General features: G+C 39.6%; 1 protein-coding gene across 4 annotated transcripts; it reads right to left on the bottom strand.

Moving 5' to 3' along the window:
* Positions 1-4,893: 4,893 nt before the first annotated feature.
* On the bottom strand, positions 4,894-25,104 carry zc3h18 (zinc finger CCCH-type containing 18). Of its 4 annotated transcripts, none has more exons than XM_058076129.1 (21): positions 24,916-25,104; positions 23,216-24,166; positions 20,994-21,078; positions 20,489-20,637; positions 20,118-20,213; positions 19,386-19,528; positions 19,082-19,111; positions 18,826-18,940; positions 18,224-18,495; positions 16,330-16,512; positions 15,971-16,096; positions 15,081-15,173; positions 13,909-14,181; positions 13,621-13,662; positions 12,162-12,278; positions 11,338-11,346; positions 10,727-10,947; positions 10,379-10,641; positions 10,212-10,302; positions 7,555-7,651; positions 4,894-5,939 (listed from the first exon to the last, which is right to left on the bottom strand). In XM_058076129.1, the coding sequence occupies exons 2-21, from the start codon at positions 24,152-24,154 to the stop codon at positions 5,735-5,737; spliced, it is 3,549 nt and encodes a 1,182-aa protein (XP_057932112.1). In that variant the 5' UTR covers positions 24,155-24,166; positions 24,916-25,104; the 3' UTR covers positions 4,894-5,734. The 4 variants fall into 4 exon arrangements, with proteins under 4 accessions (XP_057932112.1, XP_057932114.1, XP_057932113.1 ...); XM_058076131.1 differs by having other exon boundaries at positions 16,330-16,509; XM_058076130.1 differs by lacking the exon at positions 24,916-25,104 and adding an exon at positions 24,571-24,886.
* Between the last annotated feature and the right edge of the window lie 204 nt (positions 25,105-25,308).

The raw sequence follows: 25,308 nt of genomic DNA, 5'->3' as shown, positions 1-25,308 counted from the left end.
TGAAGCGTCTATTTTTATCTCATGATCGGCTCTTTTCTTTTTTTAACCCCAAGTGAACACACTGCTGAGATAACAATGCGTGCGGATGACGTCATTGGCAGGGAGCTTATGTTGTCATCATGCTTTGTTGCCTTGAATACACCGGGGGACAAAAATAGATCTGGCAACCCGGACCATGAAACGGGCTGTACACTTTTATTGACATTTTTACAGAAGACGATTATGTATTTTATTTATGAAATAAATACATTATTTTTTATTTATTTTTATCATTGTGTATTTTAGACAGCTTTTAGAAATCCGATCATCTTAAGTTGCTAGTTACATACCCCTCCAAAACAACTCAAATGATTTTAAATGTAATTTTTTAGCGAATTTTCCTATTTCCTTAGCTACATAAATTCCTCAAAATCATCCTGGGAAATTATTATGATTAATATATTATTATTATTATTATTATTATTATTATTATTATTATTATTATTATTATTATTATTATTATTATTATTATTATTATTATTATTATTATTATTATTATTATTATTATTATTATTATTATTATTATTATTATTATTATTATTATTATTATCATTATTAATGTCCCCTTGACAATAACAACAATAACAATAGGAGATCATTTTGTTTTTAACTGTAATATAAACTGACATGGTATAGGTACACATATGTAAAAGTAACAGCAACTTTAAACTTAAAATCAAACTTAAAATTATTATTATTACCAAACAAGTGAATCATTAAGCAACATACTCACATCTTCACTCTCAGTTCCATCCCTAAAATAATGCAATTAGCCAGTTAGCTTCTGAGCAAACGATGGCAGATGGTTCTGGAGATGAAACTGAATTATTGCAAATGTTGATTTGGAGTGGGAGGCGTGAACTGTGTGTCAAAAATAGACGTTTTTTCTTTAGTGGCTGCACGGCGACCGAGTGGTTAACACGCACGCCTCACAGCAAGGAGACCCGAGTTCAATTCCACCCTCGGCCATCTCTGTGTGGAGTTTGCATGTTCTCCCCGTGCATGCGTGGGTTTTCTCCGGGTACTCCGGTTTCCTCCCACATTCCAAAAACATGCTAGGTTAATTGGCGACTCCAAATTGTCCATAGGTATGAATGTGAGTGTGAATGGTTGTTTGTCTATATGTGCCCTGTGATTGGCTGGCGACCAGTCCAGGGTGTACCCTGCCTCTCACCCGAAGACAGCTGGGATAGGCTCCAGCACCCCCGCGACCCTAGTGAGGATAAGCGGTAGAAAATGAATGAATGAATGAGCCAGCAGAGTCGAGCTGACATTCCATGGTATGTCGGAGATTCCTCATTCTGTGTGGAAGTGGTAACAAAGTTTTTGGAGTTATACACTTCTTCACCATATATCATATAGCAGACAAACACTGGGATAGATGAGATTTGAAATGAAGTTGTTCTCCTTTTTGCATCTTTTCTGAACTGTCAAATGACTTGAAAGCAAAGATTGTTCAACATCATGGTCTAGGGGAAGGATACAAAAGTTACGTCAGAGATTTCGAGTGTCAGGTTCCACTCTGAGGAGCATAGTTAGGAAATTGAAGACAGTCCTAGTTAGTGGGCCAAACCATTTCATGTAGCAGGGGATATGGGGGGGTGGGGGGGTCAGTCCAATGTGGAAGTTTACGTTTGGTCAATGTGGATATTTAACTGTTACTACCAAATACAAGAAGTTGTTGATCGTTTTCTGACTGTATATTTAAAAAATATATTACAACATTATTTTTCCTATTTTTGGGGGGTCCCTGTGTGTCAGTCCTTTCATGTTCTCCTACATTACAACTTATGGAATGATAATTTGCACCAAACTCAGTTGAAAGCATTGTTTCCTGGTAAGAAATTGATTCCAGTTGAAGCCAAACACAATTATTATTATTTTTTTTAACAGAGAAAATTTTTTTTAAATCTCTAAAAATCTTTACAATTTTCATAGATGACTTGAATTTTGCCCTATAACATTAAAAACAATCTACAACTTAAAAGTTGAGTGGACCTTGCCAAGGTATTACAGTATTTTTGCAAATGTCTTAAAGTTACGGTACAGAGTACCAGGTTGGTTGGTTTCTATGTACTGGATGTAGCTCTCACCTACCTGTGTTCAAGAAGAGCTGTGATAAAATACACTAAGAATGTACTCTCATAATGTACAAACAATGTACTACGATGACGACTTTAATGTGTTTAAACAAGACCAACTTGTTGACTTTGTTTGTTGTCGTGTGTTAATGAACTGAGTCATTTCACATTTGTTGACAAGCGTTGCTCAAGTGACAATTGTTGTGTCATTTAAGCTCCTGTCTGTTGTGAATTCAACCATGAATGAATTAAAAAATATTTTAAAAAAATATTTTAATTTTTTTTGTAATTGTAAAGTAGTATATTAACACTTTTGTCTGGGATTGGCTGGCGACCAGTCCAGGATGTACCCCGCCTCTCATCCGAAGTCAGCTGGGATAGGCTCCAGCATACCCCAGCGACACTAGTGAGGATAAGTGGCATAGAAAATGGATGGCTGGTGTTCATGTTGCTGTAAAATTATGCAATAAGAGTTAATGAATGACCACAACACCTCACACTAGCGTTAAAAGAATATGTAACACAGGTCACTGTGAAGGAGTGTTACATTTTAACTGTACTTGGTAGATGATATCAACTCTACAATGGTGTAAAAATGGCAACACAACGCAGGGTGGACGCCATGGAGCACTTTGAAAGGGTTGAAATTAACTGTGGGCACAGTTATAAAAACATTATAAAAACATACAATATATAACATGTGAAATATGCATTTTTTTATTTTTTGCATTTATATTTTCTATTTAAAAAATGCTTACAATATTATTTAATTTGGGGCTGCACGGTGGGTTTACGGGCAGACCTCACAGCTAAAGACCCGAGTTCGATTTCACACTCGGCTATCTCTGTATGGAGTTTGCATGTTCTCCCCGTGCATGCGTGGGTTTTCTCCGGGTACTCCGGTTTCCTCCCACATTCCAAAAACATGCTAGGTTAATTGGCGACTCCAAATGTGCCCTGTGATTGGCTGGCGACCAGTCCAGGGTGTACCCCGCCTCTTGCCTGAAGACAGCTGGGATAGGCTCCAGCACCCTCGCGACCCTCGTGAGGATAAGCGGTAGAAAATGAATGTTTACATTACCTTTGACACTGCATGGCTACTGATGATACTTCCATGGTATTTCTGAGATTCCTCATTCTGTGTGGAAGTGGTAAGTTTTCGGCTACCCCGCAACCATAGATGAGGAGCATAGTTAGGAAATTGAAGACAGTCCTAGTTAGTGGGCCAAACCATTTCATGTAGCAGGGGTTATGGGGGGGGTGGGGGGGGATGGGTTCAGTCCAATATGGAGATTTATGTTTGGTCAATGTGGATATTTAACTGTTTTGATCGTTTTCTGACTGTATATTCCAAAAAAAATCACAACCAGTTAACATTCATTCATTTTCTACCACTTTTCCTCACGAGGGTCGCGGGGGTGCTGGAGCCTATCCCATTTTTTCCTATTTTTTGGGGGGGGTCCCTGTCAGTCAGCTGTCCCGAAGACAGCTGGGATAGGCTCCAGCACCCCTCGCAAGGATAAGCGGTAGAAAATGAATGAATGAATGTTTAAATAAATATAAATATGTTCGAATATTGCTCCCCCACTATATATATATATATATATATCACGGTTTTCATGAAATCATTAATAAATGGTCACTGTTTAGTTTGTGCTTGACTATGTCCTATTATTTGTTGTTTATTTTCCTCTATCCCCCACAGAATGACAACATAGTATCGATCATTACTTCTGTCAGACTGTCTCTACTATCTTTGACGCATGATGTAATCTTCTGCATTCCTTCTCCAACAAATGAATCATCACCGGGTTCCTCCGTGGGATGACAACCCCAACGCTGACTAAAACGATAATACAGCTGAAAAGGTCAACCCCGAGAAGTTAGAAATTCCTCAGTGTTTGAGGAACACTTCCACTTCCTGATGATAAATTTTCTGTAAAAATGCCAAAAGGGAAATTCAATTAAAATGGCCAACCTGTCAGAAGTTCTCTATTTAAACACACTGTAAAGAAGGCAACAAAATCATATGGGAAGTACATTATACTCATTTTTTAAAAGTGTTGACAACAAGCAGGCTCTAACTTTTAGAATAACTGAATTCATACTTTAAAAAAAGAAGTACTCTGCATAAAATGGCTGCAATTCCTCATTGGTAACATCAGCCATTAAAAGTGAAAGTCTCCACTTTATTTTCATTATTCTATTTCTGTCCTTTCCCCTAAAATATGGCACTGGCTTTAATTTGTACCTTACTTGCAGAGGCGGGGCTCAACAAGAGTGAGGCAATGACAATGAATCACCTGTCAGTCGGCCCATATCCAGTGCTTGTGCAATAGTGTCACCTGTGCTGTGTGAGCTCTTTGATTGGCGGCAACAAACACACACCAATGCGCGTGACGAATAAAATCATCACACACAAATACACATGCATTTTAATCAGCTGGCTTATAAATAGCCTAAGTATTGTAAAAATAGCTCAGACAAAACGGTAATTAAATGTTTGAAGTAAATATTTCTGTATGCAACCAGCTAATTATACATTCATGGTGTGATTTTTTTTTTTTTTTTAATGTTCCAGTTGACTTTTGTTATAAGAAATAATTTCACAACAGAAAAATTTACAAAGCACCTTCAAACATATCAACAAATACCAATGTTGTATTTTAGGGCAACATTTGGTGCTGTGTGCCTCATGCCAGCAATGCACCCCCCCGATTACACAAAATGTGGCCCTGAGTTTAGGCCCTTGACAAAAATGCCAACTGTGCTCTTTATCAAAATAGTTTATTTAGAAGGCTTTTGTCACAAAAGCAGGATTTTGTGTCTCTAAATGTCCCCGTTACAACCTTGCTCTCCCCTAAGTAGAAACGACACAAATTAAAACATTGGTTTATAACTTGAGAAGAGCTAACAAGAAAATAAAATGCTGTAGATTTATGTTAAAAAAAAACAAAAACAAACATTACCACTGTTGTGTATAATTCTCTAGAGAGCACCTGATGACTTGCTTGTATTGTACAAGTGGTGACAGTGTCAAAAAGTTAGTTTTCTATACTGTACAAGCTGTAGCATCACTTTCAATGGCGCACTAGAGACGTGCAATGGATTGTTCCGAAGGAATAAGAAGTCCTGCAGACCGGGTTCACTTAAACGCGTCATACAGAAAACAAAAGAAGAAAATTGACAAGGGGTAGTCAAATTTATAGCCTAAATATGTAGAAATCTGCAAGTCATCAGGTGGACAACATAGATATTATTCTCTTTTTTTTTCCACTGACAGACCAGCGTGATCAAGCACACTTTCTCTTTCGGAAATGTCATTAGAGAAATTCCTGCCTTCTTCCCAGCATGCCTGTGTTCTGTAGTGTTTGTCAACCACGAGCAACTCAGCAGAATGTGGGCATAAGGGAGTGAAAAAACTCTTACGGAGGCCGCTTGTTCACTTACACCATGTACACAAGAACCATACAGCATTTGTGCATGTCCATTGGAGGCAGCAGACTAAAGCAGGAGTCACTGGGAAAAGAGTTCCGACCTCCAAAGTTGCCTCGGTTCTCAATGGCGTGCAGTCGGGGCGGCCGGATGAACAAGGCGAGGGAGTTCACTCGTGTTTATTTGCCGGGGATCTTTGCTCTTTTACGAGCAATGGCATCTTCTACGGCCTTCAGCTGTTTTAGGAGCTCCTCGCGGCGAGACAGTGTGTTGCTGGGTTTGCTGGAACCGGCAGCTGGAGCCGAGCCGGGAGCTTCAGGTTTACCAGACTGCACCGCAGGGCCTTTTCCAGATGATTTTGGGGGCGGTGACAGGGGACGTTTTCTGCAAAACAAGAACAATTATTCATAAGCAAAACCCCGGCATTGAGAGCTAATCAAATGGGTATAATCATAATAATAACATCAATCATAATAATCATACACTACTTGGCTGCAAACAGAAGAACACAGTTATTCAGTCTCGCTGTTAGTGGCCTCATGACATTCATTCATTCATTTTCTGCCGCTTTTCCTCACGAGGGTCGCGGGGGTGCTGGAGCCTATCCCAGCTGGCCTCATGACATTAATAATAAAATAATACATTTTATTTGTATAGCGCTTTTCAGACTAAAAGATGCTTTACAGTAGAGAAAAAAGAAATAAAAATAGAGTTGCATAAAAACAGAGTAAAAGATGCATTAAAATACAACATCCATACATTCATTCAGAGCTAAAACAAGGCTAAAAGCGGGGTGGGGCGGGGCGGAGCGGGGCACAGCAGTCAGGTATAAAAAGTTAGACATTAAAAACGGATTTAAACAGGTGATTTTGAGTTGTTTTTTGAAGGTGGGAAAGTTGGGACAAGCATGGAGTGAATGGGGCAAAGAGTTCCAGAGGGTGGGGGCAGCGATGGAGAAGGCTAGGTCTCTTTGTATACATCTCATTCCGAAAGAAAAGTGCCAATCCGAATGAATATATAATCGGATTCACAGGGGTGGAATATTCCTTTCCCCAATCCTAATTGAGGTATCTTGTACCCGCTCAAACGGAAAGTTGTCAGACTGCGTTCTTCTTCTGTTGTTTATCGGCGGTTGGGAAGCAGCTTTCGTGTGCATTAGCGCCATCTGTGGAACAGAATCTAAACCCTTCTATACGCCATTCACAAGTCCAGTTTTATTAAAAAAGAAAATACATATCTATATAAAACATGTGCCGAGCTTAATTATCAAATATTAGCAAGATTGAACTTTATCTTTTCCTGTTCCCGGGTGCGTTCTTTCAGCGAATGCTGAGATATGACGTAACACGCAGCTCGAGACGTTCTTCGATTTAAAAAAAAAAAATGGAGGCGAGCAATTGGCACTGGACTGCTACGGAAAGTTTGTTTTGGATTCAAACTAAATTTCAAGACTGGACGAAGGAAAAACTGTCAATACGGAGTTATTCCAATAAGTGAAAGAAAAACTCGAGGAAGTCGGTATCACGTGATGTTGGTGTTTATGCTTTACTGCGCATGCCCCATTGACTATTCTGGTTGATTATAGCGGCGCATGTAGACACGCGATTGGAATATTCCTTTCCATGTATACCATTGCTTTCGGAAAGAGAAAACCTCCTCATGTAAACGTGGCTAATGTGAATCTGCTTATTCACCGCATATACGTTTGAGTATCAACATAATGGAATATTCATACATTCATTCATAATGCCTTGAAAACTGAATTACATCAGCAAACAGAGTGAATCACTCCGCTGTGGCAGGTTCCTCATTTAGACCAAACATTTGAGCCCAGAGCAAACATACCTGCTGCTGATAAGCATGACGTATATGCAAGGTGCTAAATAACTATGAAATTTCCACACTTCTCGTAGAACAGTCATTCCCGACTACGTCCATGTATGCAGCGTAACGGCTTACATAATCCTAGTCCTACTGAGGCGCTGACAGTGTCACTAACCTGTCGCCCTGGGGGGGCATTGGTCGCGCTGCTTGGCCTCTGTGTCGATCCATTCGAGGGGATAGTGGGGGTCGTCCTGGTATCCTCTTATCACGAGCTGAAAAGAGATTGGGGAAAGTGTTACACGATTCTTGGCCATAAAACCTTACTTAGGTTGAAAATAGGTGTATCGTTTATGTATTTGCCATCTGCACAGTGTGGCCAACTTGGAGGTTTTCTCGCTAAATCTGGTGCCTTTTCCAAACCATTTGGGCGACTTATGTTCTGAAAAGACAACTATAGGGACCGGTAGTTGGAGACCTAAAAGTGAGAGGTCCATAGATCCATCCCGCCTCACAACATTCCGTCTCCAGATGCACACTACCTCTCCAAGAGTCACCACTTGGACAATTAGTATGACATTACAGAGGACATACTAACTCCTTATTTCTAAAATCACAAATACTTCAACTTGCCGATATAGTTCATCTTCAAACAGCTAAAATAATGCATAAGGCTGAAAATAACCAATTATCTAAAAATGACATCCAATACTTCTCTACAAGAGAGGAGAAATATGATCTCAGGGAAGAACTACATTTGAAACACTTATATGCTAGGACTACGTTAAAAAGCCATAGCATTTCAGTATGTGGAATCAAACTATGGAATGGATTGAGTAAGACCCTCAAACAATGCACAACGATGAGCCAATTCAAGAAACAATACAAGCAGTTGATGTTTGCTAAATACAAGGATGAAGAGTCTTGAACCAGTCATGATGTGCTATATATATCACTATATTGACACTTACTATGGTACCCATTATGTCATTGGATGCTCATATCACCTCCTATTTCGGTATGTGACAAAAAATAAAAAAAAAATAAGAACTTAAATTATATAAAGAAAGCAGGAAGTGAACAAATGTAACAGTTACTGATTGTAAAAGTACCAGATGGAGGGGTAGGATTTAATAAGCTTTGCTTCTTCCTACTCCTTTTGGACATGTGGAACTGTGAACTGATTATGTGATGCATTCAATTGTAATCTAATGTCTGCTCAAATGAAATTAAACCATTACCATTACCGTATTTCCACTACTTAGGTCTTTAAAAAAATGACCAAACTCAGCGAAGGAAGCTACAACAAGGAAAGTTGACGACCTCCCCGCCTCTCGCCTCAGGGGACTGATAAGAAAACATTGATTTGTATATAAACGCCTACATTAAACTTCCGTCTTTTATGGGCTTTGCTAAACAATCTTGACAGTCCTCAGGCTAGGACCTGTGGGTTAGCTATCGTGTTAATACAAATGTAACCTTGTTCAAATGCCACGTTTTTGTCGTGTAAAAAAAAAAAGACATCAGAATTTTTGCCACCTGTAATGAGAACTGTAATGTGTAACTTTTGTCCTTTCTATAAATGGAGACGTGGCCGTGTACAGAATTGACAAACTATCCAAAATAATTCCCCAGACATTAAATATACAGTGGGTGGGGTTGGAGGTGGGGACTATTATTTGATCCCCTGTTGATTCTGTAAGTTGATACCTTACAAAGACAGGGAAAATCCAATTTTTTGTATGTTTCTTTGAACAAAGAGAGAGATGATGCAATATCAACAAGACCAGAAAAACATTAAATAAAAGGTTATAAATTATATTATTATAATAATTATTAAAATTATAATATTTATTGAATTATGTTTAATTATTTTTTATTTTTAATTATTATTACCTATAATTATTTAAATTACATTTTATCAGAAAGGCAGGAAGTGAACAAATGTAACAGTTACTGACTGTAAAAGTACCAGATGGAGGGGTAGGATTTAATAAGCTTTGCTTCTTCCTCCTCCTTTTGGACATGTGGAACTGTGAACTGATTATGGGATGCACTCAATTGTAATCTGATGCGTGTTCAAATTAAATTAAACCATTACCATTTATTTAAGTGCTGTAATAAAATCAAAAGCTATTCATATTCTTAGTTTGCGAAGAAACAATATCAATAAAATGCTGGGTTTGTTCAAAATGCAGCAGACTATTGTGTTTACATGAAACAAAACGGAAAGGAAAAAGGTAGCGTTCATCGTATGGGTTGACGATCTTCAGCGAGTGATGGTTAAACACTAAAAAAATGTTGGGAGTTAAATTCAAAATTTTGGAAAACTTAAATATTTCCTGGGCATCAATTTTGTACAGGAGGAAGATGAAATAAAAACGAGCCAGAAAAGACACAAAGATTCTGGACTGGATCAACGACTGCACATGAAAGCCTGTACTAATCTGATCTGTACTGAGTGCTGGAAAAATAACTCTTCATTATTGTCCAACTGTGGATATGGTAGCTAATATTTTATTTTTGGTATGTAAATGGTTAATGATCTGATAGGAAAAAATGTGTGAAATGCACTCTTGTATTCTGTCCAACCAAGAACAAACCTGTTGATTAATTAGGTGTGGGAGGAGTTAATACGCTGGTGTGCTGAATGGTAATTATAAATAAATGCCCGCAGATTGGTGCTATGAGTGTACTGTGTGCATTTGTTTTGTTGTCCTCCAGTGTTTCCAAAGCTTGTCAACATGACCACACCCACCAGGATGCAGAGTGGTCCACAATAATGAGCTCGACCCAAACGAGCCTGTGGAAACTGAACTTTAGAATGTTACTCACCTCTGTCTGGAGACATGGCCATTCTCTTGCTGAGGGGGGAACCGGGTCGGTTGTCGGAGGGGAGGTACCTCTTTCTACTGCCCTTATCGCCCTGTTGTGGGAAAGCCACCACATTGAAATAAACCATAACGGATAAAATGGCAATATCGAGCATCTGTGCAACTAACCTTATTTAGAAGCGTGAGTTTGATATCTTTATGGGAACCTGAGCCTCCATAGTTTCCAGGGGGCTGCATAGTCCCACCAAGGTGGTGTGCAGGATGGTGTGTAGGATGGTGTGTGTGGTGGTGTGCAGGGTGGTGTGCAGGGTGACCACCTCTACTTCCAGGAACTGGCCTGGACATTGGGTTGCCTCCTCTCGGTGGACCAAGAGATGGGTTCCCCTTTCTGCGATCTTCTCTTAAGGGTTCATCTTTCTTTAAGGGTCTCTCTGTGGTAACGGAGAACATAAGAGCTGATTAAACATTTTTTTTTAAATCAGCTTGTTTAGTGTGACTGCATGTGTTGGATTCCACCTGCACACTGATTCCTGTTTTTTTCTCGGTTCTGTGGAGGTCGCTCCCGGGGCGGCGCCGCTCTCTCTTTACGAGGGTGACCTGGTGTGGGGGAACGAGTGCTGGCTGAAGACACCGGGCTTGCTAGGTCGGCATACATGTCCTCAGAGTCTGCACTGCGCACGGAACTGCTGCTTGAAGATGCTGACGACACAGATGACACACTGCTCACACTCAGAGACCTGCAGAAAGAGGAAACAGGTTAGCAATACCCGCATCACAGTGGTGTGAAAATGACAAGCATCCAGGGCTCCAGACCAACGTTTTTAAGCACAGTGGCCCCTAATAAACTTTTTAGAAGCGCTAGCAGAAAATTTAGGCCAGAAACCAAAATCAACTGGCAAAGTAAATACATTTCCTCTCATTTTCACTGCATTACTTATAAATACTTAAACAATATACGACAACCGTCCTCTCTAATCACCCTGATTCTGTCCCTATCGTCTGGAAGGCCTCATTAGGGGCATCAGGTACACGCCGACGTCAGTCTGGAGCCCGGGCATTTGCGCATTGCTCAACTCGGGCACATTGCAGGAAAACACTTCCATTTGTCACATCTCAAATAATCTTACCTGGACTTTCTGGAAGGTTTCCCAACAGCAAGCCCATGGAAGCAAGAAAGATTAGAGAATTAATTAAATTAAAACAAAAATAGTCAAACAGAGAACATCGTAGATATATATACCGTATTTTCCGGACTATAAGTTGCACTTTTTTTCATAAGTTGGCTGTTCCTGCAACTTATAAATGAAAAACTGTTGCCGTTACATAAAAGAAATAAATTACCCACAAAAAATGCAACTTATACCCCAGTGTGACTTATGTTTTTTTCCACCTAATTATGCATTTTTGGCCTTGTGTGACTTATACTCCGGAGCGACTTATAGTCCAGAAAATACGGTATATTTTTTAAACGTTTGTAACTCAAATTAATAGGCAGTCATGTATGTTGTCACTTGTTACCACTGTTAAGTGTGGTCTTTCTGGTGATCACATTTGGATGATAGGATCAGAACAGGAAGACAGGTGACAGTAAAGCAGTGTTTACACTGCACGTTTTTAGTTATTTTAGTTTGGTAAACTATTAACCCATGAATCAGTTATTTTATATTTATTATTTATTTTTAATGTGTGTGACAATTTACAGTAACTACAAACATCTTTCACCACATACAGCCTTATCATTTTCCAATGTATCTAAAATTGGCAAAGATTACATTTCAAAACACAGGAAGTGTACAAATGTATTGACAGTGTGAAATATATGGGGATATGATTAAATAAGCTTCTTCCTACTCCTTTTAGGACATGTGGAAGTGTGAATTGTACTATGTGATGTATTCCAATGCAACTTGCATGCATGTTCAAAATAAATTAAACCAAAGTGTTCATGTACCTCGATTTTCTGGATCCGGAACGTGAATGTGACAGGGAATTTGAAGAGGACCTGGACCTGGAGCTTGAACCAGAGTAACTGCTACCACTTCCACTAACACTCCCGCTTACTGTCCGCCTAAAGGCAAGAAGGAACAGTCAAGAAAAAAATGGGGAACATGGTGAATAGGAGGAGGGGACCTTGGACACCGGTCCTAACACACGGTATACACACTAAGTCATTAGGCTTACATTAGCTCTATTACTGTAATCATTCATTGTTAGGTAAAACATTATTGCACTTTCTATTATCACATGTTACAAGAAAGAAAACAGGCCTACAAAGTCAGATCTGTGTCAAGACATTTTTGTTTTGTTAAGATTCAAATCTATGTAGTTGCTCCCATTACCAAAAAGTGCCGCTTTTATCTGCGTAATGCGAGTGTGATACACTCGGGAAGTGACGCAAATGAGCATCAACAAGTCACACATGAGTGAATGTTACTGAAATAAACATGGGATCTCCTGGCACGTTTGTCAACACTAAGTAAAACTAACTATTTTACGTAGGTTACTGACAAAGAGGGCAAGAATTTTAGCGATGGCAGTTCGTTGGAATCTTGCTGCAATGTTTGCCAGGGAAGTGGGGGTGGATGTCAGAGCAAGGAGTGGTGGGGCAGCCATCTCTGACTGGGTGGGGGCGGAGTGAGAGCCTTGTGGGTGAGTTGGTGGTTTTCGGGTGGGGAAGCGTCTAAGACAGGGGTGGGCAAACTACGGCCTGGGGGCCCACATGCAGCCCACCAAGTTTGAATCCGGCCCGCCAGTTGCTTTCTAAGTATTTCAACTTTTAAACATACAAACTGGCAACATGAATTGAAAGTCGGATGTCTTATTTAGTAAAAAAACAACAAAACTGTGAAATTCAATTACATAGTTTGATGTGGTCTGATGTTTAAAGTGCTCCTGAAAAAAGGGACATGAGAACACACAGCTGATATATGTATATATTTTTAAAGATAAAATTAGACAAATAATTCAAGGAAAACTACAAGCATAAAATAGTGTGTGTGTGTGTGTGTGTGTGTGTGTAAAATATATGTTCTGGCCGCCCGGACAATTTTGTTAACTCAACGCGGCCCACGAGTCAAAATATTTGCCCACCCCTGGTCTTGCTAACCCATGTTTTCCCTAGTCCAGAAGACTCTCTACAAAGAAGCATAACTAGCTAACTTATATAGAAATGTATATATAACTTTTGGTTCTTGAATTTTCTTTTCATGAATGCTGATTTACAAAAACCTTAAATTGAAATACAAAGCGTTCTTTTTCAGCGTCAAAGAGCAATATTTACATCTAAGTGAACAGTTGGATTTTAATTGGATATTTCATTAAAAAAACAACAAAAAAAAACAACAACAAATGCAACACTTGGGCCAATTTGGCGCAATACTTTCAAAATATAACGTTGGTACGTCACACACCTGTGCGCCCGTGGCTCTGGAGGCTGAAATGTCTTTGGAGCCCTACTCGGAAACAAACATTATTAAAATTGTACAGCTCTGGTGTCGTCACTTGGGTATGCAGTATAATGAAAATTATGCAGGTTTTATGCAGCTGGCTCCAACATTGTTCTGAAGAATGTACTGTACAAGCATTACATTTAGGGAGATTTTAAGCTTTAAAATTATATCATTTTGTGTGTAGGGCAGTGACAAAATCCTTTGGCTTTGGATTCCTATTGGCTTCAAATTGAAACTATCCACACTTACCTCCGAGGAGGATGCTGTTGCCGCTCTTTCTGCCTTCCTTCCCTCTGGTTGGGAGGTTTAACAGGTTCCCGTGAAGGAAGATGTCTACCCATTCCACCACTTCCACCAATAACCATCCCTCCGGACTCCCGAAGATTGATGGGAGGCTTTCCACCCTCTGCCAAGGGCTTTACAGGCTTGCCAACTGCTCCGCCAGGTGGCGGACTCTGGGCTTTCTTTATGGGAGGCTTATCCCTGCGTGGAGGCGGCGCAGTAGCTTGCTTCAATGGCAATCTAAGATTATGAGAAATTCAGATTTTTAAAACATGCTGCACATGGCTGACAATGATTTGTCAAACAGATTGGCTATATTAACAAACAAAACCTTTGTGTTTTTAAGAATTGAATTACAAAGTGAACACAAAGGAAGGCAATGAAGTGAGCGGATCAGTTACGAAAAGCACAGTTTTATGTGGCTTTATGTGTTATGTATATTCATTAAATATACTGCCAAGTTTGTAGGATGACACCTTCAAAATCACGGGAGCACCTTAGCGATGGACAACTTGAAGGGGAAATACGCTGGTGCTGTGAAATGATAGCTTCAGCTCATTATTGCCAAGAATACTGGACGTCTTAAACTGCGTGATGTCATAGTTCAGGGGTTCCAGAGTAAAACGGTAAAATGAAAGACGTCACACCTTGGAAATTATTATTTTTTTATATGAAAAAAAGGGAGTGTGGGTCATATGACATTAAGCCCCCTCCTCGCTCTTGTGCTCCGACAGCAAAAAAAAAGTGGAGAACAGATATTGGCAGCCACACACAGATAATGAAAAACATGCACTGCTGTGGCCTGTCTGCCCGATTGGGACAGTTACGGAGAGGAAGAAAAGGCAGAGAGAAAGCTATTTAAAGTCATTTAATGCATTTGTTGTTTAAGCCTGTGAAAACAACCCCAATGTTGACATTATTATTATTATCCCATGCAGCTTGAAAAAAATCATAGGGGAAACCCTGTTATCTCATGAATGTTGAAAATGTTGGCTACATCTACTTGATGCAAAGATTCCAAAAGTTGATAATGACAAAAAAAAATGTTGTCCTAATCAAAATTCAGCTGTTACAGGGAATAATAACCAGGCACCGGGGTAATAATAAAAGTAAAGTATGATTTGAACAAAATTATTTACCCTTTAGCAAGCACGGGAGGAAGGTCTGGCTTGTTTTTGGCATTCCTTGGTGCCGCTGGAGTCGGCGAGGGAGATGTGGAGAATGATCTTGACCTGATTGAAGAATAAAAAAAAGTTAAATTTGGGACACAAGCTTATGATCTGACAGGACACAATTATGCTTTTATATTCTTTTAGATTGCTGACGTAGAAATGTTTTGTCAGGTTCTTGCCTGGCTCCAGACGTTTGTTGGGCAAACTCTTGTGCATGATGAAGTGCAGGTAGAGTTACGTCCTGACAGTATTGGACAGTGGGGGGGGTAGGTGGAAGTATCCGGCTCATCCCTAATATCCATCTAACACTGACTGCTGAAAAATCGCCGACCGGATGTACAAGAGTTGTTGTTTTTGTTTATGACGCATCGTAACCAACATTTAGGTGCATACCGCCACCTACTGAACAAGAATATAGACGTGTTGTGCACATACACTCTTCATCATAGAGGGTTGCACGGATGTAGACATGTTCTGCACACGCACAGCGACGTCCCGGTTGTCACAATCTTACATCATAGAAAACACGCAAAGAAATGGATATGATGCAGTTTTCAAGTTAAAGACAATAAAACATGGCTGCTCTGTGGAAGCTTAGCATTAATGTACAGTATGGTGAGACATTGGAGACGGCCACATGAAAAGCTGACGCTGCGGTTTATAGTCCAGGTACGTCTTATATATGTACAAACCTTTTTTTTCCTCTCTAGATTTAGTGGGTGCGGCTTACAAGCCAGTTAAATTATGGTAGTCAAAGATTGTGCGTGGATTTCAACAGGTTTGCAAGTTTAAAAACTGTAATAAAAAACAAAATACCCACTATAAGTGAGATACAAGTAGTGGAAAAACAAACACACCTAGAGCGGCTCCCACTGAACGAACTGCGATGGGAAGAGTGGCTGGAGTAGGAGCTGAATGAGGAGGAGCGGCTGCGGGAACGAGATGATCCAGAGCCTGTGTAGGATGATGAGTGAGATGAAGACCTGCAACACAGAATATTGATAGTAGACACCCACAATTAATGAAATGCCTATTAAAAATATACATACAGTATAAAGTATACAGTATCAATACTACATAGATCCACAACTCAAAACGTTAAGAAGAAGAAGCGCAAGATCATTAATTGTAAATGGCAAAAAAATAAATGAGCGATTTCCACATTTCAAAGTCATTTGTTTGACAACCTTTCATCATAAATACACCAATTTCCTACCTGGAAGAGTTTGACAGAGAAACAGAAGAACCCGAATGCCTATTTCTCCGACGACCTCGTGGTGGGGAACCCAGTCCAGCTCTTCTCCGGGGGGATTTTGATCGACGCCAAGGGTCCTTCCATTCATCTGGTTGTCTCATTACTGGAACAAGATCTTTCTTTGTGGGGGGTTCCAATGGTCTGCTGAAAGGGTGTAAGACATCTAGTTAGGTGCAGAATTATCTGGAAAGTGACAGAAATAAATTAACCACTAAAGTGTAGACTACAACTGTCATTTTAAAATACATCATATGGCATTTACCATTTAGAAAATGCGCAGATGGTTTTGATTTTTTTTTTTATGCAATGCAAAGGTGACTGTCCACCTCCCATGCAGCTCACCACCACGGCTTCAAAAATATCCGAGGGGAAACCCCAGTGCTTATTTTCCAGTGAGAGAACAGATAAAGCAGCATATCTTGCCTTTGCCAAAAATAATCAGTCTTGAGGGGACAACATTAATTAGTTTTTACAAATCAGAGTGATTTCATCCAATATCCAAAGGACAGAGAGGTTTCTTGATTTCAGTTTATTAAGAAAAACTACTCAAATATCTGACGTTATTTTCGGGTAAAGATTTCAACAAGCGTGAATGTAAATATTGACAGGCGGAAATGAAAACATAAGGGGTAATTCCCCACTGTTCGATTTCAGATTTGAGTATTCAATGAAAGCGATACAATTGTTTTTTTTTTAATATTTTGTTTGCCTACTATAATATGCTTCAAACAAAATAATGAACCAAAAACGAGGAAGAATTAATTAGGCAAGTGGACGAGATTATGTCATGCTCAGCACATGAGAGGGCATCTGTTTAAAGAAAGAAAATGACTTCTTGTACATGACAAATTCCACAGGGGTGATTGGAAGCGCAAACAGATGACTCAACTTAATAGCACACTAGTGCTAAAAATAGAATCTTCCGAGCTATTTTTAGCCCCAAAGTAATTAACAGCGCATTTAGTCTTTCAGGGCTTGTGAAATGAAATAATTGATTGACAGGTAACAAGGATGTGTTCAATGTAGTCGATGTTGTCTGTGCATCCATGGTTACCCTTGAATTGTTTTTCCCGCTTTAATTTACAATCAATCACGAATCAATCTTGACAGACAAAAGTGTAAAATATATTTTTGTAGTATCACTCTCAAATTCAAGCGGTGTTTCTAATCCATATCACCAAACTAGTTATTTTCATTAAAAAAATAATTGATTTTTCACATATACATTGATATGTGCATATTGATATATGCATGCAGATTTGTGAACTTTGATGGGCTTTATGTTAAAGTTGGTTTCATTTCTTTTTAATTTTACACAAATGCGGAAATGACTCAAAAAAAAAGTCCACATAGTTCTGTTTAAAGTCTTTCAAAGTAGACGTCCTGACTATTTTTCTTTACTGGAAGAGGCAAAATAGCTCTTTTGATGCTAAAGGTTGCTGACCCCTAGCCTAAGAGATGGACAAGTCACACATGGGGCATACATAGTTATAGTTATCACAACTAAAAAAGTAATAAAATATGAAACAAAAGAATCAAACAATGAATGGGGTCAAATTGAAGAATCAGTTTAGGGTCTTTCTACTGGCTCGACTTCACCTACAAAATAGCCCGTCAAGGTCGCTATATTACCCAGCAAAAATCTAAACAAAACATAAGTTTATATAAAAACGTCTGCCCTCAAAACTAATATAAAATAGAATTTTTTTTTACATTAGAATTTAGTCATATATTGGTTATTTTCATCAATCGCCTCTCCCCATTTAGACATCTGTAACAGATTACAAGGGCTGGACACATTTTGCAGTGCTTATGTATATGAAGGTGAGAAGTCAATCATTGAAATTTGACTTACTTAGGTGGCAGAATTAAAGGTGACTGTGGTTTGAGTTTGTTTTCATCTTTCTTCTCTCGGATGTCTCGAGGAGGACGCATCTTCGGCCTCTCCTTGTCATCGCGCTTCATCCTGTCTCTCTCCCACTCCTCTTTCCGCCTCAATCTCTCCTTCTCCCTCTCCCGCTCTCTCTCCCGCTCTCGTTCCCTCTGTCGGCGCTCCCTCTCACGGTGATCTCTCTCCCGCTCTCGATCTCGGTGCCGCTCTCGAGGGTCCCTTTCTCGTTCACGCTCCTGTGAGATTGAGAGAATAAACATGTTAATCAATAGCAGGACACCCCGGTATACCCAAGCGCATTTGTGGTTCAACAACAGTAATCTTATTTCTTTCAAGGGTTATTGTCTTTATTAAGTATAAATGTGGTACATTGCTTCACACTTGCTGCCTCAGTGTATGAATCAAGTGTGCAACTGAGTGCAAACAATGCAGCCATGGGTGTTTTTTGGGTGACGAACGAATACCTACACAATTACATGCCCACATGCACCATAGACTATAATGCAATTGTTTCCGACTGCAGCGCAAAAGTCTGTACTCTAAGTACAATTGTATGAATGACTTACACTATAATGGTAAGGAAGAGGGGCTTCTGTATACTGCACTCTGAAGTTTTCATACTGCCCACCTCGCCATAGGGCCTCCATTTCATAATCATAGTATGGTTCAGCATATGCATCACTGCAGAGCAAACAGCAAAAACGTTAAGAAAATCAACAGGAACATTTACTTCAGACTTTAAGGTTCAATTGTGGCTCAAGCCTTCTGGTGACTGACAACACCATGTGGGATGATGAAGGTTTATACAGAGTCAGGGCTTACCCATATATTGGCTCACGTAAGTCCATTTCACTGAAAGAACAATTCACAAATTAATAAATTAAAACATGTCATTGTTTACTTGATATTAACTGTACTTCAATGTACTCATAATTGAGATTAATTTTAACAACTTTGTTGCATCTCATCATCATTGAAAAATACATTAATCATGGAAATCATTTGGAAAAGGAAAATATATTAGCCAATATAGAACCACGATCTTGGCGATATTAAATTACACTTTAAACATGCATAACTGTTACATGTGAAGGACCAGAGCATTCTGATTTCTAATAAGCCATACTCTCTGATGATGCGATAGCTGCGTTCCCTGAAGAAATCATTTTCTTTGTCAAATTCCCTCTCATCCTCTCCAATAGTCACATTAAAACGCTTCTCCTCAAAGTCTGGCTCCTGCTCCTTACGGATGGTGGCCTTCTTCAACATCTACAAGGACACACAAAAAAACATATTTGCCAAAACTGTAACGTATGTAAAGTATAAAATGTAATGTAAGTGAAAGCAGTTAAGTCAACATTTCTGTTCACATTTGTGCTTAACTGGATCAAACAGCCTTTGGTCAAGTGTGAACACAGGTTCACTTGATTTGAGCTCAAATGTGAATGTGATAATGCAGTGTTAAAACAACAACAACAAGCACTCACTAATTACAAATATGTAAGAGAAAAAGCACCACCCTTTTGTCTATGTGGCAGAGTGCTTCTTGCAAATGGGTGCTAATGGGGTCTGAGTGGTATTTTGAATAACCTTTTTGTGAAATCCGATATAAAGATAAAGAAAGATAAAAAAAAATAACCAGTGCATTCAAACCAACAGACAGTAGGTCTGGGTGATATGGACCAAAACCCATCTTTCAATATCTAGGTGGCTGGTGACTGGGAAGTCTGACCTTCCGTAACACAGCAGAGTTGGGTAAGAGTAGGCGAATGTATGGTTTGATGGACATTTAGGGTCAAAACATGCATGTCACCTGACAGCTCGCAAGTAAACATTTTTCCAGCTGTGAGGAAAATACCTCTTTGGCATGCCTGAGGCCTCTCTCCCATGCACTTTCCACAGGAGGTTCGACAGGAGGAGGTGGTGGAGGGAGCTCCTCTACAGCAGGTGCAGCCTGAAAGATGGAAAGACAAATCAAAACTGCTCACTCGCTGGCTTAAAAAAAAAAGATAATTTGGACAATATTTTTTTTCTTTGTTTATTTTATTGTATTAAATGTTTGTTGTTCTACTTGTTAATGTTTTTATTCTATTTAAACCTCTACTTTGGTTATTTTATACAATTTTCTAGCATTTTATTTGATCTGTTTTTAAATGTGCTTTATGACTAAACCTTGACCACTGAAAATGAGTTTTACCAGCACGAAACAATTCAGTGATAGAGACATACCCAGGGGTTGGTGGGTAGAAGTGGGAGGGGTCCTGCAGGTTGTGCTCCATTTGGTGAAAAGAGGTCCTGTTTACTGATGAGGGAATAGTTCCCTTTGTCATTGACGCCAGGGTGGATAAACCGACAGTTCATACCCCAAGTACAATTTCCTGGTGAAACACAACAGATCTTGTTTGCATGAAAATAGATAGTCATAGTCAGATAGAATATATCCTGATGCAGACACTTGATTTTCATGCCTCTGTGTTTAATATATTTTCAACTGATGTTATTGAGTGCAAGTGCATTCAGATTTTCTATAATGAGAATTCCAAATGATATGACCTGGTCATCTCAAGTAAAATCTTTAAATTCCAATTCTTTAAATATTCACAAATTAACTCTCATAATGACAGAAAGCTACCAGGCAAAAATATGGCCAAACATTCAATTTCCAACCCCGGTTTCCAGTGTAAAACATTCCACCAACCCCAATTAAACAGCAGTCTGTTTCCCCATCACATACCTTTGATGAAGAACCTGCAAATAGGACGTGGTCTGATCTTCCTATCCGTGGGATCTTTCACCTCTCCCTCCTCCAAATCATCATCCTGTACATGTATACACATAAAACAAAAAAAACATCAAAATTCACAACATACTCTTTCAACCACTTTGGGGGAAAAATGATATGCTTCCCTGCTAATTATTTCTAAGGACACCACCTTACAAAGACATAACCAGTCCAGAATGTTAATTGTAGGTGTATTGTAACAGAGAGATTCATTAAAATGAATTAACCCACGGCTATGAATGAAAAGGAAAAAGAATACTTCATCCTTCAGCAAAACCTGACTTAGTACTTCGAGGAAACCCTACTTGTTTTTTGTAGTTGGTCACCAGAGGCCTGTACAAAAAAGCAATTTGCATATGCAGTAGTGCAGGTGATCGAATCTGGCCATTAGGGGCGATGTCAACAGTAGATCACCAATCTCAAATTTGAACAAGTGGATCAGTTGGCAACAACAATCAGTCGGGATGAAGAATATCAGTATTTCCCATACATTCATCTGTGGCAGGCTATCACAGAAATATCCAACGCTATATATATATATTTTTTTTTAATTTAGCACTATCTGTACACCTTGGCTGACATTTACATTGTAACCATGTAAATGATAAGCAATGATGAGCTTGTCGTTACCAGTCAAATGGCATTGTGCCACTGCATGGTCAATACTAGCAGGGGTCACCAACATGGGACCCAGGCAGCCACCTACAACCGCAAGGCACCCAAGAGCTTTGTTTTCATTCATGTTTTTAGTTAATAATGTGGGATACACTAGAAAGAAATGTTTCCAAATTTCATTCCGTTTACTTTTTTTTTTTTTTTTTTTAGAATTCCACTTGTTTACATTTTACACTTATTTTACCAGCCTAGAGTGTGTGCTTTTTGGGTTAGTGAATACATGGCCATTAAGTAAATGCAAAAGTCCTTATTGATGCACTACATCATTGGCCTGTTTAGCCAACTCGGCTAGGACGGAGCGGGTTCGTGTTTGTGATGCGATTCCGCCAGGATTGAGCCATCTGCTGGGGAAATACTTCCACACACAAATGTTCCTTCTCCTCACAATCGCAGCATTTCGTTCACATTAAGTCAATTTCTATAGGATTCCGCATTTTATTTTTCATCAGCCAATTCCGTGATTCCGTTAACATGGTAATCATAGGGCTCTACAAATGAATGTTGAAATACAAAATGCAGATGGACTTTTTGTTGTTGATGTTTTAATACAAGATGTGAGTTGCGGATACCAACATTTTGTTAATGTTCCACAAAAAAAAAAAAGCATTTGGCCATTTTCATTTTGTAAAAGCAAAAGGATGGAGACCCCAAAAGCAAAATAACTTGCATTAGATTCTCTCCCGTTTGCAAGCAATAGCATCAATGAGCTTGACTTACACCTTCAAACCAATAAATTGAGGGCAGTGAGTGATGTTATGAGATGCAGAGGCTTTGAGGCTTGTGTCACTGGCTGGCAGTACCACATGACCGCTTCAGGTAGTGATTTGTGGCTTTGAGGGACATTGTGCCCACCAAACAAACAATGAACGCCTCCTGTTTTGCAAAAGTGGAACTGATCAATGCTTCGACACAGTAAATATACAAGTATAGCTGAAATCTGACGAGGAAGGTGTTCATGGAGGTGGGATGTCCACTCCTTGAATGAGTCGCATACTACAATGTACTACAACATGAGCAACCCTAGCTTTAATAACCCTAGCTTTTTTTGTGTTGCCGCAGATGAAGGATTTTTTTTTGGAAGCGCACATCATGTTAAATGCAGAGACTGAACTAAAAAAATAGGAACCGTAAAAGTGCAACAAAATGCGTAGTAGTGATTTGTGACACTTACAAAAAAATGTTGGCAGGTTTGCTGCCACATCATTACTGAACAAATATGATACTGTACATATGCAGTGCAGTACATCAATAATTGATGCTGTCGTTGATTGATTGCGTGATCTCATTGGTTGAGGTTTGGAAACTGGCTGGGCCAATCCAGGACCTTAATTTTGTCCTATTTTTCTAAGTAAGATAATACTGACTCATGTGTTTTGCAGAATTTGCAGCTGCACTTTTAACCATTTCTACTTTTCCTTAAAATATTTCCAACAGAAACATAACCACTGGCATGCATCCAACATATATAAAGCGAGGCGACCAGAACCATTAATACTTACATCAATCTCGCCTTCATCAATCTCTCCATCATCCTCTTTCCTCTTGTCCCTGAATGAATCACGGCGCACTTTGGAGTCTTCGGTCTTTCTAGTTTCGCCATCTTTGGGAGACGGGGGAAGGATAGGTTTCTTCTCACTCTTTAAAATCTTGTCATCACGGTCCTCCTCTTCTAAGGCTTTTGCATCATCTTCCTCATCCTCATGTGTTGGGATGTTGGGCTCCTCTGGGACCTCCTCATCATAATCCAGTTCATGTTCATCCAGCTCTCGAGAAACTGACGCAGAGTCTTCCTTAATCTCTCTCACGACAGCAGCTCTCCCCGCTCGAAGAGTCAAAATTTCTTCCTCATCTGCAGTGCTGTTTACCTGTTCATCATCATCATCATCCTCCTCCTCCCCCTTTACACCAGTCTCTCCTGACACAGTTCTGCAGTTTCCATAAGCTTGCGATACATCTCTGTCTTTCTTAGTGATGATATTCCTGCCTTGTTCTGGCTCGGAGTCTGGAGACTGAGGGGTGTAAATTACTTGATCATCTACGTCCTCTCCTTCCACATCATCCTCTCCATCCAAGTCACCAGCTTGTGCCCTATCGTCGTCATCATCATCATCATCCCCTTCCATCAGCACAATGGTCTCATTATCCTGCCCCATTACAGAAGCTTCAGCTACAGGTTCCTCGTCCTCCGGCTCAGAAACAAAATCAGGCACAACCTCATCATCTTCTCCCACTTCCTGTAATGTCAGACCTCCTGCTCTGATTTCCACTGTATCCTCCTCCTCATCCGCATCAGCCAAATCTCCATTCTCTTCATAGAGTATTTCACTGTCTGAGATGACCCTATCCTCTTCCTCCGGAGAATCCAGTAGCTCACTGTCAGAAAGATCCTTCTCCAATGGAGACTGAGGCGACTGGGTAGGGCTTTCAGGCGTATCCATTGTGAGATTTTACTGTAATCAGAGTAACAGAGACAACTTAATATCAACAAGCAATTGTCTGTAGTTGAATATAAAAACATGCCTTAAAATTAACTCTGTCTCTTAACATTTTCTTAGCAATGGTGTGAATGTGACACCCAAATGAACCATATCAAATTGACTGTGGCAAATACTTGAAAACTGACTTAGAAAATTACTTATTGAAAATAATATATGCTAAGATAAAAAAACTCGATTGGTTGCTGATTATCAACACCACTGTGCTTGTAAAAGACCACACGAATTGTCGCAAGATCTGCCTTACGCTTAAAGTAAAACCTCCCCTTAGCATTAGCAAGTTAGCTGAGTTTTTAGGCTTGAGTCTAAGGCATCTTAAGTCAAACGTACACTACATAGTGACACCATAATATACCTACTTGTATGTACAGTATTAGACAAAACTCCAAAGTACGTAAACACCTGCAGGGTCATTGACTGGTAACCATGCTAATAGCCGGGTCGTGCTAGTCTGCAACAAGGCCCACGACGCGAGGGAGCTAAGACAGCAAGCTAACCATCGATCAATAAGAACTACCTTTCATAAATCATCGAATAACTCGGATATCTTAAATGTCTGCAGTTGCGTCCATAATCACTTAAGCGTCAAGGTTACACTGGCAGCATCTGCAGTAATTCACAAACAATGAATTACTGCCCCGAATGTAAGCTAACAGCGTTAGCAACATCCTGCTAACTACTAACAAGCCCTGGCTGCAATTCACCTTGCTGGCCGGAGCTCTTTAAACACGGCGCCGTTGCGTTAACAGCTAGCCTTTCACACTGTACTTGTGTTTGTAATCGATAATTCCTCATGTAGCGTTTAATTAACAGGTATGGTGGAGAAAATAAAACACCCCGCTCCGCACAGCGAGGGTGGCCGTTAGGTGACGTCATAAAGACACGCCGTGGAAACGCAAAAAGACCGCGCCGGAAAATCCAATTCAGAGTTGTTGATACTCGGGTTACTAAGTTTTAATTTTAAATGGCATAGTTAGATTGTGTACGAGTTATAATGAAGTGAATGACAATTGTGTATTTTAAAAGAATCAAGTTGCCAATATTGCCAATATTCTGTGGGATTGTGCCTGAATTGACTCATTGTACGGTATGCCGCA

Source organism: Doryrhamphus excisus, chromosome 6, assembly GCF_030265055.1.
Source record: "Doryrhamphus excisus isolate RoL2022-K1 chromosome 6, RoL_Dexc_1.0, whole genome shotgun sequence".
NCBI classification, from domain to species: Eukaryota; Metazoa; Chordata; class Actinopteri; order Syngnathiformes; family Syngnathidae; genus Doryrhamphus; species Doryrhamphus excisus.
The sequence above is the reverse complement of the archived record's forward strand: the minus strand, read 5'-3'. Positions and strand labels throughout refer to the sequence as shown.

What these genes read in the sequence shown, in the direction of transcription:
- zc3h18 (XM_058076129.1), bottom strand. Translation starts at nt 24,154, where the DNA reads ATGGATACGCCTGAAAGCCCTACCCAGTCGCCTCAGTCTCCATTGGAG. An exon ending in CCTTTAATTCTGCCACCTAA is followed by an intron (nt 16,513 to 18,223) that starts GTAAGTCAAATT and finishes ACACCCTTTCAG; the next exon opens with CAGACCATTGGAACCCCCCA. An exon ending in CCTCCCGTGCTTGCTAAAGG is followed by an intron (nt 14,182 to 15,080) that starts GTAAATAATTTT and finishes TCATAATCTTAG; the next exon opens with ATTGCCATTGAAGCAAGCTA.